The 20,157-nt window shown below is 38.4% G+C and overlaps 1 protein-coding gene across 1 annotated transcript; it reads left to right on the plus strand.

The window, feature by feature from the left end:
* The first annotated feature begins 391 nt into the window (after window positions 1-391).
* Window positions 392-19,393, plus strand: LOC132068779 (protein SIEL). Its single transcript, XM_059462477.1, has 8 exons — window positions 392-1,591; window positions 11,861-11,941; window positions 12,518-12,751; window positions 12,865-13,056; window positions 13,721-13,861; window positions 16,144-16,233; window positions 17,043-17,527; window positions 17,761-19,393. The coding sequence occupies exons 1-8, from the start codon at window positions 653-655 to the stop codon at window positions 18,674-18,676; spliced, it is 3,078 nt and encodes a 1,025-aa protein (XP_059318460.1). The 5' UTR covers window positions 392-652; the 3' UTR covers window positions 18,677-19,393.
* Window positions 19,394-20,157: the final 764 nt, after the last annotated feature.

Consider the following 20,157-nt stretch of genomic DNA (forward strand, 5'->3'; position numbering starts at 1 on the left):
TTGAAATAAGATGAACAAGTAGTTGGGATCGTGGGGGGAAGTGGGTTGGATGGAGTTTTTGTATAATGTGTGTGGGTTGGAAGAAGTTTTTGTATAATGTGTATGGGCTTTTGTGTATTTTTGTAAAAGATTATAAATTTTAAAAATTATAATTGGTCGATTTTAATTAATAACATTTTTAAAACAAGTTTGACCTCACCATTTCTAATTATCAGACTTTTTTATCACCAAAACTTAAATCTTCCAGGTCTCTTTAACACGAGAAAGTGGTGGACGACACTGAGACAGTACGCGCGAACGAGACGCCTTCAAGGCCGCCACAGCAGACCTCCGTGTTGCCATTATTAGACTGACAATAATTTTTAATGTTTCAAACTCGGGGGGTTTTTGTCTAGCGATTGCGCAGAAATGGGGTTTTACTGAGAAGGTTGGAGAAGAGGCAAATACAAAACTGGAAAGTGGAAGACTCTAGAATATTCCACGCTAAGGTGGTCTTCCGGAAGCTTGGAGAAGGACCAAAACAAATTCAGAGCTACCTTGTTATTTATTTTGAATTATAATGTTTCGGACCCAGAGGAGGAGTGTTATTAATTAATCAATAGGCAGAACCCCACGCCTCCTTCCACCGCCGTCACGCCGCCATCTAACACCGATGGAACACCTACTTCGGCGTAATTTGGAGACCAGCGAAAACAACAGTCCTCAAAAAGCTCTCTTACAAGCTCTTTCTCTCATTTCCAACCCTTCCACTTCCAACTCTACACTTTCATCCATCTCCAATACCCTAATCCCAACCCTCAAAACCCCTAACTCTAACCCTTTTATCCACCATCACATTCTTCGCCTCTTCTCTCTTCTCAAAAACCCTAACCCTAACCTCACCTCCGCCCTCCGTCAATTCTCTTCATCCTCCACGCGCTCACTCGCAGACGCCCTCGCGTGTAGCAACATCTCTGTGAATGATGAAGAATCAACATCCGTCCCTTCAACAGCCACCACGCGCTCATGCGCCGATGAACTCGCGTGTAGTAACGTTAACGCTATTGATGAGTCTACATTACTCCCTTCAACAGCCTCCACGAGCTCACTCGCTGGTGCACGCGCGATTACTAACGCTGATGATGAATCCACATATGTCCTTTCTGCAACAACCTCAACGCGCTCACTAGTCGATGCACGCGCGTGTAGTAACGCTGATGATGAATCAGTATTCGTCCCTTCAACTACCTCCACGCGCTCACTAGCCGATGCATTTGCGTGTCTCCTTTCCATCTCCGATAGTAACAACGTTAACGTCAATGATGTGTCGACATTCCTGTCTCTTGTTTTTAAGCCTTGTGTTTCGGTTCGTCATTGGTTGCTTTTAAATGTGAGTAGATTTGAGATAAGGCCGTCTGTTTTGCTTACGGTACTGCTAGGGTTTACGAAGGATCCTTATCCGGATATTCGAAATGTTGCTTTGATTGGATTAGCGGATTTGTGCAAGTGTGTTGTTGTGGAAGATGGAGGTCTTATACTAGGTTGCTATTTTCGAGCTGTTGAGCTTCTGTTTGATTTTGAGGACTCCGTACGATGTTCTGCTGTTCGTGCGGTAAGATTTCTGAATGCTAACAACTTGTTTATTGTATTGTATTGTGTTGTTACTTTTATCTATTGTATTATTGTATTGTGTTGTTAGTTTAAATACGATGTTTGTTGTGATTGTCACTTAAATTTAATTGTATAGTATCGTAAATCCATCGTTATGTGACGTCGAAAAAGTCCCATTTTTTATGAAATTGGTGTGATCGCGTCGTTACCTTTTTTTTTTTCCTTCTCATTTTTGTCTTTACATATTATTTAATAATTGCATTTTCTCCTTTCCCTACCCTTTTTATAATAGCTATACCATGTACCCCTACTTTTCTTGTAGGTATATCCTTCAAATTGTTAAAAGAACTCCTAGGGTTTTGGAAGAATTAAAGAAAAGCATTTTTCTACACTTCTTTTTAAGAGAAAATGATTAATTGAGTACTAATCCTTGCAAATTTCCCAACAAAGATAGGACAATAAACATATAATCTTAGAATCGTTACTTCTTGATTGGTTAGCATATATGTCTTAAGCAGATGGTAATGAATTATACTATCTGAATATTCTGCAATCAATACGTTGAGGGTTGATTTTTTGGTCTGTGGCTGGAGAAATTGGTTAAAGCTCTTCTCATGCTCTTTTTTTTTTTTTTTTTGAGACTGGTAACCTGTATATTACTACTATATATAAGGGGAAACTTAGAGACTTTTGTAGTCCTCACAAGAATTTCCAAATTTTTTAAAACTTTTTAATTAATTACTTTTAGGTCCTAATCTTATTTATTTAAGTCAATTTTTTGTTTTGTTTTTAAGGTCTACTTTTCAAAAGCTATCGAACCTCCTACCTTATTTTTCATGTTCTTTGGTTTTTTGTTTGGTGCTCGATATCCGTATTTGAGCCTAATTAATCAGAGATAATTCTGTTTGTATCGCACCCGTTCGGGGGAAGCGCTCCCTCAAAGATTTTTTCCATATCCATGTTTGAACCCCTAATCCCTAATTAAGGGAGGAGCACTTCATCCATTGTCTACAAGTTAAATTATGTATTTGTCTTAAAAGTTCATTAACTATGTATAGATTATTTATTTAGAACTAAATAACTTTAGAAAATTAGGATACATAACTTATAAATGTCAAATTCTGGCTCCGCATTTGATTTGAAGTAAATAATTTCATCAAAATGGAAGTTAAAATATTAAAGGAGTGGAATGAAAGTTTTGCTTTCATATATTGAAAATATACTTATATGAAAATTAATTATTACTAACGTAATTACTCACTTGTGGGACTACAATGGGTATATGGTTGTTGTTGTTGTACACTTGTACTAACACAAATTATATTTCTTTAATTAAAATATCTACTTTTATATCTTGAGTTTGGGCTTGGGCTTAGCACGGGCCTCACATAACTAGTTTATATATATATATATATATATATATATATATATATATATGAACCTGCACCATAACAGTGCAGCCATACTTACAAAAACCTCACCATGCTATTGCTTCACAAGGAACCTATCATATCAACTAGTGATTCAACCTCCTCTACTTAGTTTTCTTTACACCAAAAGTGAAACAAAATAATACAATTCATCTTGATTTTCTGCACAGAATTGCATTTGGCTTCGGAAACTCTATTATTCATCTCCTTCCAAATTATCCACCAAATAACAGCTGGAACAAGTTTCCACCAACTCTTTTGTCTTACTGCTCCCCCATTATAGTTCCAGCACTTCAAAGCTCTTCTCATGCTCTAAAAGGTCGTTTGGTTTGGAGACAAGTTATGCAGGGATTGCAATGCAGAGATTAGTAATGCAAAGATTTTTTTGTTTTGAATAAGGATTTCTTTTTTTTGAACAGGTAACAACTTTCTATTATAGACCAGTACATAGGTAGTACTGTAAAACCCCTTTACTTGAAAGTAAGAAAACTAAGAAGCTAAGAAAAGTAAAATCCTAGCTTGAGTCAAGGACTTCTAGGATTGATTCTGCATCTACAGAGGGATTCTTTGTACACCAAAAACAGAGCAGCAGAATACTGTCTTGGTCGATCTTGCTCGATCTTCTGTGGAGTGCTACTCCTATCCTCAAAACATCTGGAGTTCCTTTCTTTCCGGATACTCCACCAAATGCAAAATGGAATGGTCCTCCAATAACTTCTATTCCTTGCCCCAATCCCTGCCTCCTCCCAGCTAGAAAGAGTGTCAACAATCTTGCTAGGCATTGTCCAATCTCTGCCTCTGAGATTGATAAAAATCTTTCATAGCTGATCAGTAATTCTGCAATGTAAAAATAGATGTGTCTCAGCTGCTTTCCCACATAAGCAATAGTTGGAAGTTAAGATAATCCTTCTCTTTCTCAAGTTTTCATGTGTCAAAACAGCTTCTTTGGGTAGCAACCATGTAAAGCATGCTACCTTAAGAGGTAATTTAGCTTTCCAAATTTGTCTCCAAGGCCAGTTGGAGTTCTGTTGCTCAGTCATGTTCATGATCTTATAGGCCGAGCTCACTTTGTATTGCCCCTTGTATGACCAGTCCTCCACAAGCAGTCCACCCCATCTGTCAGTCAGCCCTTGGAAAGATTCCAAATGCTTAAATAGCTCAATTAATATAGGTATTTCCCAGTCATTCAACATTCTTCTGAAAATCAAATCCCAACCTTGAGGTGACCACATTTCAACCACTGTTTTGTTCTGATGTTGTGCCAGAGCAAGCATATCAGGAAATAGTTCCTCCAAACTTCTGTTGCCATTATTTACTTTGATAATAGATTGGCTCTTCAAAAAAGACCACCATGCTCTGATTGACCTCCAGACAGTTACACCATATGGAGTATTGACCTCCTTGGTAGCCCAAAAGTCCAGCTCCTTACATTTCAATTTGATCACATTACCCCAAAAGAATGTGAGTCTTGAGCATACCTCCACAACCACTTCAGTTTTAAAGCTTTACTTTGATTCTTTAAATTTTTGATACCAAGACCCCTTTGTTTTTTACTTCTAATCAGAACTTTCCATTTTACCAAATGATAACCTCTTTTTTTTCTTTGTTTCCTTGCCAGAAAAAGGACCTTCTGAGTTGGTCCAGTCTTTGGACTACACTTTGGACTACACTTGAGGAATAGGAAAATAAGGATAACATATATTTTGGGAGAGCATCAAGAACCGCATTAATCGAAGTGAGCCTGCCTCCCAGAGACACATATTGTGCTTTCCATCTAGACAACTTCTTCTCACACTTCTCCAGAACTGCATCCCAAATGCTCTTTGACCTCGATTTAGCACCCAATGGCATCCCAAGATAGATAGAGGGTAGAGAACCTACTTCTCCTCCCAAGATTGCCAGAATCTCTATGTTAGGGACTGAGTTGATGTGAAGCCCTGAGATGCCTCCAAAAAGTACCAGAAGAACTCTCAAATATTTTGGTTGTTCTTTATCTGCATCACAAAAAATCAAAATATCATCTGCATATTGGAGATGAGTCACCTCCAAACTCTCATTGTTTGTGGAAACCTCAAAACCTGTAATCCACCCATTTACTTTTGCTGTCTTGATCATGTTTTTAAACCCGCCATAGCTAGAATGAATAGGAAAGGAGATAAAGGGTTCCTTTGCCTAATTCCTCATTGAGCATAAAAAAAACCTTCTCCATTAACTAGGATAGAGAATTTCACGGTAGATATACCGAACCTGATCCACTTGATCCATTCCCCCCCAAAACCCATGTTGTAGGATTCTGAGTAGAAACTCCCAGTTAACAGCTTTCTCAATATCCAGTTTACACAAAATGCCAGGCTTGTTTTGTGATATTCTTTAATCTACTGCTTCATTAGCAATCAATACAACATCCATAATTTGTCTTCCTCTAATGAAAGCCATTTGTTGGGAATCTACCAACTTATGCACCACCCCTTTTAACCTCTCAGTCAGTACCGTAGACAGAAGCTTATAGAAACTACCTATCAAGCTTATAGGTCTAAAGTCTTTCAGTTCATTTGCACCTGTCTTCTTGGGGATCAAAGCAATATAAGTAGCATTGAAGCTCTTTTCAATGATATCTTGTTTTAGAATTTCCCAACACTTGATATAAAAACCCATGGTGTAAAGAAAAAGAAAGCCCCTCGCTGCATCAGCGGCGACTTGAGCTTACTCCGGTAAACCTAATTCAAGTCAGCCAGGCACCAGAGAAAACATGGGCTAACCCATATAATGGGACAAAACTTGCATCTAATGGTATATCTCTACAATTTATTGCTCCAGTGATTAAGGATGGGATAAAGATGGTTCAATTCGACAAAGTAGAGGTAGCAAAAGGTGCTGAAGATTGGCAGGCTGCAATGGTTCTGTATGTAGTTGGGGAATCTCCGACTATTGGGGCTGTGAATCGATTTCTTGCTAGTCAATGGTCTTTTGAAACTAAGCCTACCATTTACTACCATAACGCTTCGTGGTCAAATTTCAGAATTGTGGGGATCGAAATCAGGTTATGATGTCAGGGCCCCATATGATGAATAGCAAACCAGTGATAGTAAAGCCTTGGAATGAAAAGTTCAACTTCAGTGAAGAGATATTAAAGACAATACCCTTATGGGTGATGTTCCCTAGTCTTCCTCTGAGTTGCTGGAGACCTGATTCCCTCAGTCGATTGGCCAGTTGTCTTGGTACTCCTTTGTATGCTGATGAATGCACAACAAGGATGGAAAGGATAACATATGCTAGGGTGTTGATAGAAATGGATGTCACTGTTTCCTTGCCAACATATGCTTGATTCCAATTGCCAGACCTTTTGAGCCGTTTGTAGACTATGAGTGGTGGCCACAATATTGCCCTGAATGTTGCCAGATTGGACACATATGCCAGGTGAACCCACAGAAGAAGAATCAACAACGACAAGCCAAAGTAGTGCCCAACAAAACTCAGAAGGTTTGGCAAGGCAAGGGCCAAGTTCAGACTGAGCAAAATGTGGCACCAAAAGCAAATCCTGAATCAGGACCTGTTGAGAATGATACGGTTGTAACAGAGAAGGAGGGATGGATACAAGTTCAAGGCAAATCTCATGGAAAGGCTCCAATGCCAGTGCATAATGAATACATTGTTGATTTGAATAATGGCTTCACTCTTCTAAAGGAAAACACCTTCCAATAGGTGTTTGAAGTTGCTTTTAATTTGGTGCAGGGGTGGCAGCCCCCCGATCCCTAACACCATTCCTAATGAAAGTTGCTAGGGTAAGTGCACAAAAAGCACCATACATTATTAGGAAAGTTTTTCCTAGCTGGAGCTGGCAACACAATTATGCACAAAATGGAAGGGGTAGAATCTGGCTTGTGTGGGATCAAGGGGTGGTCGATGTTAATGTAACCAGCATCACTAGCCAGCTTATGCATTGTTGCATTCATGAAATTAGTAGTGACATCAAGTTTGAGTTTACAGCAATTTATGGACTTCATACCAGAAATGATAGGAAGAGCATGTGGCAAGATATTCAGAACTTAGAGGCTAACATACAACTCCTTTGGGTGGTAAAGGGAGACTTTAACGCTGTTTTGCAACATGATGACAGGATTGGAGGTAGCTTGATCCAAGATGCTGAAGTAGCTGATTTGAGCAACTCCTGGAGAATACTCACTATAATAAAGAGCACTAGTCAACCCAGCTTGGATGAACATGCGGCCACATTTAGCAGTGGAAGCTACTGACCCTCATTTCTCTGACCATTCTATGCTATGTATAACCTTTGCCAATGACCAGAGAGGAGGTGGAAGACCATTTAGATTTTTGAACCATTTAACCACCCATACTGATTTTCTGGCAACTGTACAGCAGGTGTGGGAATCCCCAATGCAAGGTAGGAATATGGCACTCATCTGGAATAAACTGAAGGGTATGAAAGAGGAGATGAAGAGACTGAATGCTATGGAATACTCCAAAGTTGAGCAGAGAATCCACAGTTCTAGACAATAGTTAAGTGCTATCCGGGAGCAGCTGAGAGACTGTATGATCAAAACTTGTATGACACTGAAAAAGAACTCAAGCTGTCCCTAGAAAAATGGATATTGGTGGAAGAGAGCATTCTCAAGCAGAAATCAATGTTGCAATGGTTGAAGCTTGGAGATACAAACTCAGCTTATTTTCATGCTTGCCTTAAAAACAGAATGGCCCAGAATAGTATTAGAAGATTGACCACTGAGGGGGGTGACATTGTTAGCGCAGATATGGAGTTAGCAGCAGAAATTACTGGCTTCTACAAGAGGTTACTGGGTAAAAGTGCTGTACAGCTCCCTGCTATTGACCCTAGTGTAATAGCTGATGGACCAGTCCTGAATAGAGAGCAACAACTCTTATTACACCAGTTACAACAGCTGAAGTGGTGTTGGCATTAAGGGATATAGATGATTCAAAAGCTCCAGGATGCGATGGATTCAATGCCTATTTCTTCAAAAAGGCTTGGCCTGTTATTGGTGATTATGTTACAGATGCAGTGAAACACTTTTTTCAATCCAACTGGATGTACAAGGCCATTAATTGTACCACTGTCACTTTGATCCCCAAGGTATAATCTCCTACATCTATTAAAGAATTCAGACCCATTTCTTGTTGTACTATGTTGTATAAGCTGAATTTTAAAGTGATTACAAAAAGGCTCCAATGTGTAATGAGTTGTTTGATAGACCACAGTCAGGCAGCTTTTGTACTAGGGGGAGTCTCATCACTGATAACTACCTGTTGAGTCATGAGCTAGTTAAAGGGTATGTAAGAGAAAATTTTATCTCTAAGATGTATGCTTAAAATTGACATGCAGAAGGCATATGACTCTATGACTCTGTTGACTGGGTATTTGTAGAGCAAGTGTTAGTTGGGCTTAATTTCCCTAGCATCTTTGTGGGATGGATTTATAAAGGGAGCACCTCAATGGCCTTGAATAGTAGCTACTATTCAAAAGGCCCAACAAAAGGGAAACACCACAAGTGGCCCATCAAGTCCCAATTCTGGAGAGCATCTGGGTCCAAACTCGACCCATGCAGCTTTAAACTGTCATCCTCTCAAGTCACAGAATCCGTAGACACCCTTGCGTTAGAAGTTCAAGCTTTGAAGTTCAGGGATTTGGTAAATATGGAGGGGGAAATTTCTCAATTGGAAGCAGACGATGAAGCTGATAGGGCAGACTCTTTGTATGGTGTATGCAGTCCAAAATCTCTCCAATTCTCAGACTCTTCTCCTTAGGAAGAGTCGGATTCTGACTTTTCTTCAATCTCCTTCTATAAGTTTCTTCCTCTAGCTTGGCATGTCTGGAAGGAGAGAAATAGTAGATGCTTTGATGGAATCTCAGTACTCTCAAGGCTAGATGTTTAGAGTGCTTATTTAGTTGGCATTTTCTTACCCCTGTAAACAGTGTGGATACTTTTTTGGATTTTGTTAGTTCCCTGTCTTTAGCTTAGCTTAGTACAATAGGCAGGATTCCTTTTGGCTGTTTTACAGGTTTATAGTCTAAGTTTGCTTCCTGTTTTGTTTGAAGCAGCTTCTTTTGCCCACCTGCCCGCCTGTAACCTTGCATCTTGTGGATGCTTTACTAATGACATTTGATTACTTTATCAAAAAAAAAAAAAAAAAAAAAAAAAGGTCCAAACTTTCCATTTGACTTAGCAGTTTAGACCTTTGGATATTCAGGTTCCCCTGTTCAATTCTATTCCACTCTTTAAGCTTGCTTTTTACAGCTTTCAGTTTGCAAGCTAAAATATAATCCGGCTTCCCATAGAACACAAAAGATTTCTACCAAGAACCGATTCTATCAACAAAACCTTCAGTATTTAGCCACCAATTTTTGAACTTGAAATAAGATTTGTTGTGTTCCCAAGCAGGGGCGAATTTAGGAAGTAAATTTGGGGCACGTGAACACATGGTCTCTCCGTAAAACTAAGTATTTTATGTATATATTTTCTAAAATTGGTATAATATTACCTGCTGGAACACATACAACAAGAAGGTTAAATGGTGCACTTGGTTGAAGGTTGAGTTATTTACCAAGAGGACGAGGGATCAATTCCCACAAAACACACTTTGTTCCTTCTTTTCCTTTTTAATGGTGAACCCATGTTTTAAAAATTCTAGATTCGCCTCTGTTCCCAAGGTCCACAGAAGAGCGCAATAGGAACATGGTCAGAACTTCAAATAAGATTTGTTGAAGAGTTGCTTGCTTCACCTTTCTGAAATGATCATTCCAATCAGAAGAGAATAAGATCCTGTCTATCCTCGAGGCTGTAGTATGAGTATCACCTGTGAACCAGGTGTAAGTACCCCCTTCTAGGTGTAAATCAATAAGCTCCAAGTCTTCTATGAGGCATGAGAATTTTACCATTGCTGAAGATCTCCTCTGACAATTCCTCTTTTCAGAAGGAAACCTACCAACATTAAAATCACCACAAACTGCCCAAGGAACCTCCATAAGACCTCTAACAGCCCCCAATTCATCCCATACATTTCTCCTCTCTATCTTACTGTTTGGAGCATAGACCCCCGATATTCGGCAATTGAAATTCTGGAGCTTAGCCTCAAACTTGCGGGTTAGAGTGTAAACACCTGTTTGTAGGATCTCTCCCTTCCAAACCCTACAATCCCATAGCATAATAATTCCCCCTCTAGTACCACTTGCTTCTAGGCAAGCAAATCTTACCCATCTTCCCCCCCAAATTTGCTTCAGTAGATCATGAATGTTCCCCTCTAGTTTGGTTTCCTGGAAATAAAGAATGTCTGGCCCCCAATGATCTACTAGGCTCTTTACCATCCTTCTTTTCCCCACATCATTTAATCCCCTTACATTCCATGACACAAGGTTGAGCTTCATTATTCAGATATTGCTTTCCCCTTCCCCTTGTTGCTGCTCCCATTACTTTTGAATTTAACATCAAAAGTAATTAATTTCTTTAACTCTTGTGATCCTTTGGCTCTGGATTTTTTAATTTCCGTGCCTGGTTCCATCCTTCTAGCTTGCCTACACGCATCAATTTGCATAGGAAGTTCCCGGGCTTCTTCTTCATGTTCCTTGAAGTCAACACCAAAAATCTTGCCTAGCTTGATGAGATTTTGGCGAACCCAAGCGGTCGTATCTCTCTCCTTTTCAATAGCAAGAACTTCCTGGTCTGTTTGAATAGGTATGGCCTCTTCCACATCCCATAACTCCCCATTAATGCTTGAATCGAGATTTACCAGCTGTTGTTCTTTGTGAAAATGAAGAACCCCCTCCTCTTCCACCATATTTTCCCCGAGTCTTTGCATGCATGTGATACTCCGCTGTTTCAGTCGTAAGGAATAAACCTTGTGGAGTTTCTGGAGAAGAGGCCTGTATGCAAATAGCTCCTCAAAAATCATCAGTTGTTATTTCTGGACTGGGCTGGGAATTTAAGTCATTAAATATGACTTGAGCCGGATCAGGCCCACTGGAATTGCTGGACTGGTCCAATTGCTTACTAAAGTTTTCTGAAGAGGTCACCTGCTTCTTCAAGATATTAGTAACGCAAAGATTGTAATATAGGGATTATTTCTTGTTTGGATGTTTAATTTGATATATTGCAACTTAGTATTGTATAATTTAAAATATGCGTTTCCTTCTAAAACAAAATAATTTTTGTTTACTTGTGAGTTTAGGTGCCATTTCAGTATTTTTAATCCATGTATTATTAGTACTCGCATTCTTATTCCATATTCTCTCCCGCATAGAATAATACATAGATTCCCTCATGACTTATATAGGTATGATTTAGGAGAAAAACAAAAGTATCAAACATTGCATTAAATAATGCTGGATTTCATGTGGAGATTAGTTCTCCTCTCGAGACCAACCAAATGACCCGTACAAGTTTCTTGTTGAAATAAATGTTGAAGTTGTTGTTTTAAGAAACACGGGGTTGTTGTACAGCTGCTTCATTTTTGTGGATGTTTGATCCTACTAAGTACTAACGGCTGCATTAAGAGGGTGCTTGCCAGCTTATTTTGAGTGCTTTTTGGCTTATAAGCTCTTTTTCTACTTTTTGTGGTGTTTGGGAAAGATAAAAAGTGCTTTTAAGCACTTACTTTTAGGCCAAAAAAGTACAAAAATAAGCTAAAAGCCAAAAGTTGGTAATACCAACTTTTGGCTTTCAGCTTTTAGCTTATAAGCTATTTTTAAAAAGCCAATCCAAACATCTCTAAATTTAACTGCTATAGGAAAAGTAAAGATCGCAGACTTTCATTTCCTGGTTAGAGGATATTTATAATCAATGACTGATTCTTTTACTCCTGTCATGATCCAGGTTAGTGCATGCGGGCAGTTGATTGTGTCATCTACACAAGGGAGAAGTAAAGGGGGCTGGTCTGATGCATTATTTCTGCAGGTTTTTTTCCTTCTTCTTCACTTATATCTGATTGGTTGTCACATTAAAGTCATCTTTGTTAATATCTTACCCTTGCCACTGTTCAGTTGAAAATGGAATAATGTATTTACCTACAGAGAGGAAAAGAAGGAAAAATAAGAAGTCAAATTAATGGTAATTTTGATTCTTCTAGAGGTAGATGGCACCCCAATCGGGCCGCTCTTGAACATCCTTCAAAATTTTAGGGACTTAATATTTGTAGTGAGTCATTTTCATTTACTGAACTAGGTTCTGGAGGGGAGATCAGAAGAAACCATTGGAGATAATTCTCTTATTTAATTTAACAACAATGTTGCCATGAGGTGTCTGAGTCTTGCCATGAACATCTTGTGAATCAAAATTGTCTGAAACCGAATTAGCCAGCATGTACTCTCTCTCTCTCTCTCTCTTCCTTCTCATTTTAGAATTTGTTTCAACTATACCTGGTAATGCTTTAAATGTTTTAGAAGAAGATGTTCATAATAATGGCCATATAAACAATAATGCAAGATATCCTTTTTTGACTCACCTTTCTCATTTTACATGATATGCTCGCAGCTATGTTCAGTGGTGAGAGACATGAGTGTTGAGGTCAGGGTTGAAGTTTTTAATGCCCTAGGGAAGATTGAAATTGTTTCTGAATATATTCTTTTACAAACGCTATATAAGAAAGCTTCATCTGCAACAAACAAAATGGATTTTCCAGGCCAGTACTCTGAGAAATTGTTCAGGATACCAGCGACGAGTGCCAGTTTTGCTTTTCTACATGGACTGGAGGATGATTTTTTTGAGGTGACATTTTCTGTGCTTGCCATGTTCTGAGAGTCACTTCTTTCTCTTTCTCTAATTTAGGAAACTTTACAATAAGGAATATGCCAGTATAACTCCCTTTTGCGTAATTGAAGGTAAGAGAATCTGCTTGCCGAGCTTTGCGAACGTTAGCAATCCTTTCTGCTGAGTTTTCTAAAGAGGTTGTGAACTTGTTGATGGACGCACTTAATGATGATTCGGTGGCTGTAAGATTACAAGCTTTAGATACAATGCATCATATGGCAATGTTTGGCCATCTAAAGGTGCAACAAGAACATCTGCACATGGTAAATCTTTGATCTATCTAGAGGCCTTTGTTTGAATTTTTCTTGTTGAGAGACACAGGCAAGTGGGATTACTTTGTCTGCACCTCGTTCAAATTTTACACCTGGAACCGCATCTTTCTATATTGCTGCATTCACTGATATTTTTTTTTTTTTTTTTTTTTTTTTGGGGGGTAAAGTAAACAAATGTCATTAGAAAGGCATCAAGTAGATGCAAGGTTACAGAGAGAAACCTAAGCTTCAAACATATAGCTACATGAAGCTAGATTGGTGAGCAAAAACCTGTGCAAACAGTCTATACCTAAAATTTACTGTTTGTTTGTCGGCTTGATCTAACATAGTGCAACTATTTAACTATTGATGGGATAAACTGGTTAAAATTACATCTTGTCATCTTGATCATTCACTCCGCATCCTGTTCAAGTCTTGATTTATTCCTTATCCCTTTCTTCATTTACCTGTGCTTTTTTGGACATCAAGAATTTGATGTTCTCTCTCTTTAATTCGACTGCTATAGCTACTTGTAAGGAAAACGTTGACTACTGTAGTGTTGAAATATGTAATACTGTACTTTCTTTTGATGAAGCTTAAGATTGTATTTTCTTCTGCTCATTTGAAAGAAAAGGCTGTTGGATTTCCTCTAAACTTCTTATTTTTTATTTTGCAGTTTCTTTGGGTTCTACTAGACAGTCACAGCTTGATAAGATGTACAGCGAGGAAGGTACTAAAACTGACGGAACTACCGAGCTTAGATATGTTCAAAATGTGTGTTAATGGACTTATAAGAGATTTGGAATTGTATCCCCAGGTATGTTGCAAAAAGATTGTTTCAATTACTATTTACTGAGCAGTTAAATCCAAACATGGTTAGGGTGCCAATTTGTCGATGACAAATGCCAATTGGTGACCACCATTCAAGATAACAACAACAACAAACCCGGTATAGTCCCATCCTAAGTTGCTTGGACTCGGGTGCGGGTATCCGATATTGGTACGGATCCGAGTGTCGGATTCAGCAAAATCTAATTTTAAGATTCGGGGGTGCGGATCCGGGTATGGACACGGGTGCAGGGATTCGGCTAAGAAAATTACAAATTATAAAAAGTATAGCTATGAATGTTGAGAGATATTCTATGAAAAACTTACATGTATATTCTCTGAAACACGAAGCAGCACAAATGAGACAAAAGCACTGTAATATTGAAGGTATGTCATTTCCCTTATCTTAAATCCGTTTTATCTTTAATTTTGAGAAATCAAAATCTCCTTTTTCCCCCAAATTTGTCGATGGACTCCGGTCAAAGTATCCGAACTTGGTTGACTGTATCGCGGACGTATCTCGCTTCAGCTCCCGCTCCCGCTCCCGACCCGTGTCGAGACAGGATCAGCACCAAAAACAGAGAGTCCGCACAACTTAGGTCCCACCAGGTGGGGTCTGGGGAGGGTAGAGTGTATGAAGACCTTACCCCTACCTTTGTAAAGGTAGAGAGACTGTTTCCAATAGACCCTCAGCTCAAGAAAAGATGAAAAGAGAGTAATGTGACCACCGTTCAAGATGAAGTTCAAAATTCTCAAAGGAATAGCAACACATCTTGATTCTTTCTTCTTCTCTCCTTGAAAATTCCATTATTCTTTAACTTTAACTCCCGCCAGATTTTCCAATTTTTGGCTGCCCTCATTTGGATTTTGCAGCGGCTAGGAGCAACATTTCTGGAATCTCGCCAAAGCACTCAATTAAGCTCTATGCGGGGTGGATCTAGAGGGTCTGTTACGGGTTCGCGTGAACCAAGCAGCGTACTAACTTTGCGCAAACCCTGTATATTCAAAAAAAAAGAAATCCATTGATTGTGAACACATTTATTATTGTAGTATCAACTTGAGGTCGTCGTAGAAACCCTCCTCAAGCCAACATTATGCAGAATAAAAATAATAATGGAAAGTACTAAAAGTTCTTTATATTTCCTATTAACATAAGAATCGTAATAGCTCTAAAAGATTCCTAGAAAGTATAGGACTTAATGTAAATGTATTAATATAGTCATAGGACAGTAGATTTTTGGAGTTCTCTTGTATATATGGTTTCAGTACAACCCATGTACTGTTTTGCTAAATTTTCGTTATAATGGATTTTTGCGTTTTATTTTACCTTTTGTTCCTTAATTCTTTTTATTTTCTTTCTTCTTCTTTGTGAATCCAGATTTACCACCTCCATCACTTTGGACGCCACCAAAACTGTACTGAAGAGAACTTAGATACAGAATACTATCCTTAAAAATTAAAGCACAGCCTGTTGCCACAAAATTTCACAATTTACAGAAGTCAACTCCTTGTCTTCTACAAATTGAAAGAATCAAATCCAACACCCTTTCAACAGAGAAGAATAGTGATCTCATTTTTTAAGAAGAGGGGGATATCTGAGGGAGGAGGAGTCAAATGGGTGGCTGTGATGTTTTAGTGATGGAGAAAAGGATGAAGGGTGATTGTCAGATGGTAGGGTTGCTCCGGCGAGGGGATTGAAAAATAATGAAGAGAAAAAATATGGGAATTAGCTGAAGCCCGAAGGTGTATGTTTGGGTGGGGGGTTGGAGGGCACAAGAAGAAGAAGAAAGGATATGGGGGCTAAGGTGGATGGTTAGCTCGAGGAGGAAGGGGGGGGGGGTGGGATGATGAAACGGAAAAGTTGTCTTTGGTGAACTCAAAAAGTAAGAAAGAGAAAAAGAAGAAAAATATAAATCAAAAGGAAAAATGAAAAAAGTATTTTCAATCAAATTAATACATGGCAAGCAATGATTGGTATGTGATTAACACCTCTGTTAAAACTGGGGTTGGTCGAGAAATGTGGTAATAATATCACTTAGAAACTGGTACAGGGGAATAATAGGACCCTCACAGAGTTCCATTGCCCCTACAAGAAAAAGGTACTACTTGGGGGTGCCGGGTTGGGGGGGGGGGGTTGATATCTCAATTGAGGATTTCCTTTTTATTTTGAGTAGATAATTTACTTAGATATGGAAAGCGAGGATAGATTTGTTATCTACTATCTCGTTATTGTTATGAATTTGCTGATTTTTCTAATTTTAAATTTTTCAGGATGAAGCTGAAGTCTTTTTTGCTTTGTTCATGATTGGTCAAAACCACGGAAAGTTTTTAGTCAGCTTGATTAACGAAGTTTCCCAAATGGTAGGTATGGATCCCTGTATCGTCCAGTACATTAGCTCTGTTTTATATCAACAGCCGGTACATTAGCCCAGTTGATGGTTTTACGGACATTTCCAATGATTAGTATGTTGAGCTGCTTTATGTGTGTAGGTGTTATGAGTTTTATATATCAGCCTTTTCAACCAATTGAGAATCTCCTCCTATTTTCTTTTATATGGTTTTTGGTCAAAATCGCTCTTACTTAAACTAGACACATGGTTAGTTTCTCTTTTGCCGGACTTTTTGAATAAGTAATCATGTTGAACGTGAGTACTTATAATTGTTCAATTCAGCAGTTCAGATTCTAAAAGATCGACATTCGTAACGTTAAATAACATGATCTCGCTGATTTTTGATGTCAGGAATGCCTTCAGATCATATTTTTCACTTTGTTTGTGAGTTTTTCACTTAATTTGACATATTAACTGTGGTGGATATATGTAACTAACTCAAGTTAAAGATAAGTAGGGTTCTTTGGTAGGAGTCTCATGCATAACCCTATCATATCATAATTCAGGTATTATGGTAAACAGCTTATTTTGGGTGGTGCGAAATGTGCGATAGGCCATTTTAAAGGCAGGCATCTTGGATATTTTAAGTGCACGTGTAAGGAAATTGAAGAGCTTTCAAGATATTATTGTCCTGCATAGCTTTTCCTGTCAAATTTAGACCTTCTTTCTGGTCCTGTGAAATTTTGAAAATGGCCAATGTCAGATCTAATCTCCTTGTTTCTTTATATATGACAATTTCACTTAGATAGGTTTTTCTGTCACCTTGTAATGTGTGTGCAGATAGAGCCCTCTTCTGGAGGCAAGTTGGGTTATGACAATGTGAGGAAAGCTTCATATCTAGTGTTAGCCACCTCCGCACCAGTCTCATTGAAGCAGCAAACTTGCAGTATTCCACCGCGAATATTCTCTTATGCTGTCACACTATTAGGGAGAGTCTCTCGCAGTTTGGCTGATATAGTTGACCAGAGAACACTTTTGGCTTATCTTTCTTATTGCAGTAGATTCACATTTGTTTCTGCATCAGAGTTTTTTAAAATGGAAGAGCAGCTGGAGAAAGGTGATGTTCTATTGACACAAAGACGCGAAATCTCTAAATATCACGCCGGGAGGAAATTACAGCTGAAGGAAGCAGAAAGCTCACATTTGGACTTCCAGATTGAGCATAATAAAGAGATAAATTGTGCGAATATCATGCTTCAGGTGGTAATAGACATTTGGCCATCACTGAAACTTGGGTTGATCGATGACGTCACTCAGACACTGAGGTTGCAATTCTTTAGTAGCAATTTATGACCACTTTTTAATACAACTGTTATTTTTATTCAATTTTTATTCATTTTATTATTCTGAGTACTTCCAGGAAATTGTTAATAGAAAAAAAAATGATTTGCTATCTTTCCAGACAGATCTTGCATGTTGTAATTTTTAGGTATATTCCAGTCAAGGTATCAAATACTATGCTGTTTGCTGATGTTACTCAACTGTATGGTTTATGCAGGAGTTTGAAGGCAGAATTAGGAACGATATCAAATAACAATCATAGGGGTGGGTTAGTGTTTGCTTTGCAGTATATAGATGCTTTGGAACGACTTGGACACTTATGGTCACACTTGGTGTTCTCCAAGGAGTTCTACTTTCATGAATGGGGGAAATTGGAGTGTTCTTTGAAAAAACTGGACAGATGCCTGAGGGATATGAGATATAAGTTAATAGGTTTAACCAAGGAGGACAATTTTCTTATCTTAGAGTTAATAATTGCGCATGGTATATTGACACTTTGTAATATTGAAACCTGTGCGAACAAGACTACTCTAAAGAAGTTACATTCTGTGATATCCTGTATTGAACATATTTGTGGAGAAGGATCCACTGAATCATCCAATTTTCTGGTTGAAGTTCAGAAGTCATTGAGTGAGATTGACACCTCTAGTTGTCCAATCTTGGACAATCCATATCTCCTTCTGAAGTCACTTGAGTATTTTACTCCAAGAAAGGTAGTTATGTTGGGAAATCTCAAATATATGGAAGCTGAACTGCATTGTCAAGGCAATGAATTTCAAAATCCTCTTCCGTGCATCTCTGGGCTGCCTGTGGGTGTATCTTTAGATATCATACTCCATAACATCTCGAGCGAGAATAGGTTGTGGATAAAAATGAGTCTTGAAGAGAAATTAACTCAATTTGTTTTCCTGGATTTGCATGAGACCGAAGGACATGATGAACTGAGGAAATTCACATTTGTTGCACCCTTCTACCAAACCCCCAAGGCAAACTATTTCTCATTGAAGATCTGTATTGTTCTAGAGTGCATGTCTGACGATGAACGGTTGTGCAGGAGCCGTGGAGGTCCTAAGCATGAAGTTGCTCATCTCTGTGAAGAAAAAGAAGTGTATTTTTCCGTTGAAGTTAGGTAACTGTTTTTCAATATGATCAAGTGTGGCCCAAAGAAAACTATAGTTTTCTGAATTATGCTGCTCACTGGCAAATGCTGCTGCAACCAGTTGCTGGATTTATACAATTTTCTCCTTATCAAATAGTAATGACCACAGACTATCCATAGAACAAGAGTTGTAAGTGAGCAAAGCGATAACTTTCCAATGGGACCAGGTGGCAGATCAGGAGTAGGATGGGTTCGTAACAACAATAAGGACAAAATTTTGAAGTAGAGCTTCAAAAACCAGACCCTAGCCAAGGCTTTGACATTAGCAAGGCAAATGGGCTAATATGCCAACAACCAAAGAATTTTAGAAAGTGCAGAACTTTAAAAATTGCTTGGTGTTAACTCAACAATCAACATGCCTAAACTGGTTTTGAATTTGATCATCTCAGGCATTATATTATCAAGTATATTGTTCTGCTAGTTGTAGCCATCAAAGGGTCCCATACTATGTACAGTGTATACAGGAAACTGGAACTGACATGTAGCTTATCCAGAATGGATAGTGATGTATGACCTGGGAGTTGTAAGTTAATCATGACTTTGAGGTTAGTGCAGCAATTTTTTTTTATACTTAAATAGGAAAAGAACAAGAAAATATGGTCTATATTACTGATTTCTGTAGCTAGCCCCTGATCTGTTATGCAGCTCCAATATTTGTCCAATAGGACTTTTGCTAATGAGCTTTATGCCAGATACTCTTAAATAGTAATCCCTCCATTTCAATTTATGTGAGCCTATTCGATTGACACAGGGTTTAAGAAAGAAGGAAGACTTTCAAAACTTGTGTTATTAAACATGCCAAAGCACGGGTGTTATAGGACTTTTGAAACTTGTAGTCTTAAATATTTCATAGTGTTTTTGTGACTATAAAAGCTTGTCATTAAAGATAAAATGAGGAGTTTCATTAAATTGCTTTCAAATTTAGAAAGGGTCATCCATTTTTGGAACAGACTAAGATCAAAATAGGGATACATAGAGGGGGGAGTAACTCTATTTAGAGCTTGTTTGGGCATGCTTTCAGAATTTGTTTTTTAAAAAGGCCGAATAGCCAGGTAGAGCTACTTGCACCGTTTTGTGATTCCTACCCCTACTCCATGAGGTTTCATATAGACACGTCTACTTGTTCAAACTGAAAAATTTAAATGCCCCCATTTGTTCGTTTTGAATTTTAGAACCCCTTTCCCCTATTATTCATCAGCTCCGATATGATTTTGGATGTCACATTGACCAGAGTAATGGGAGTTAAATCTGCTAGAGTTTCAGGATGATCCACTTTAGGTATTAGAACCAAGCAAGTGTGAATAATATATATAGGCATCTCATTACCTGTAACTTGCAAGGAAGAAAGAAACATGGTCAGTGGCCAAATTTCCCATGCCTCTAGAAAAATGAAATTGTAAAGCCATCAGGTTCAGGGGCAGAGTCAGGATTCATTGAGAAAACAATGCTCTTGAA

Source organism: Lycium ferocissimum, chromosome 8 (assembly GCF_029784015.1).
Source record: "Lycium ferocissimum isolate CSIRO_LF1 chromosome 8, AGI_CSIRO_Lferr_CH_V1, whole genome shotgun sequence".
In the NCBI taxonomy this organism is placed as follows: domain Eukaryota; kingdom Viridiplantae; phylum Streptophyta; class Magnoliopsida; order Solanales; family Solanaceae; genus Lycium; species Lycium ferocissimum.

Bases quoted from the DNA above. Each gene is read 5' to 3' on its own strand.
- LOC132068779 (XM_059462477.1), top strand. From the start codon at position 653: ATGGAACACCTACTTCGGCGTAATTTGGAGACCAGCGAAAACAACAGT. The intron at 1,592-11,860 runs GTAAGATTTCTG...GTCATGATCCAG, and splicing joins GATGTTCTGCTGTTCGTGCG to GTTAGTGCATGCGGGCAGTT. The intron at 12,752-12,864 runs GTGACATTTTCT...GCGTAATTGAAG, and splicing joins TGGAGGATGATTTTTTTGAG to GTAAGAGAATCTGCTTGCCG.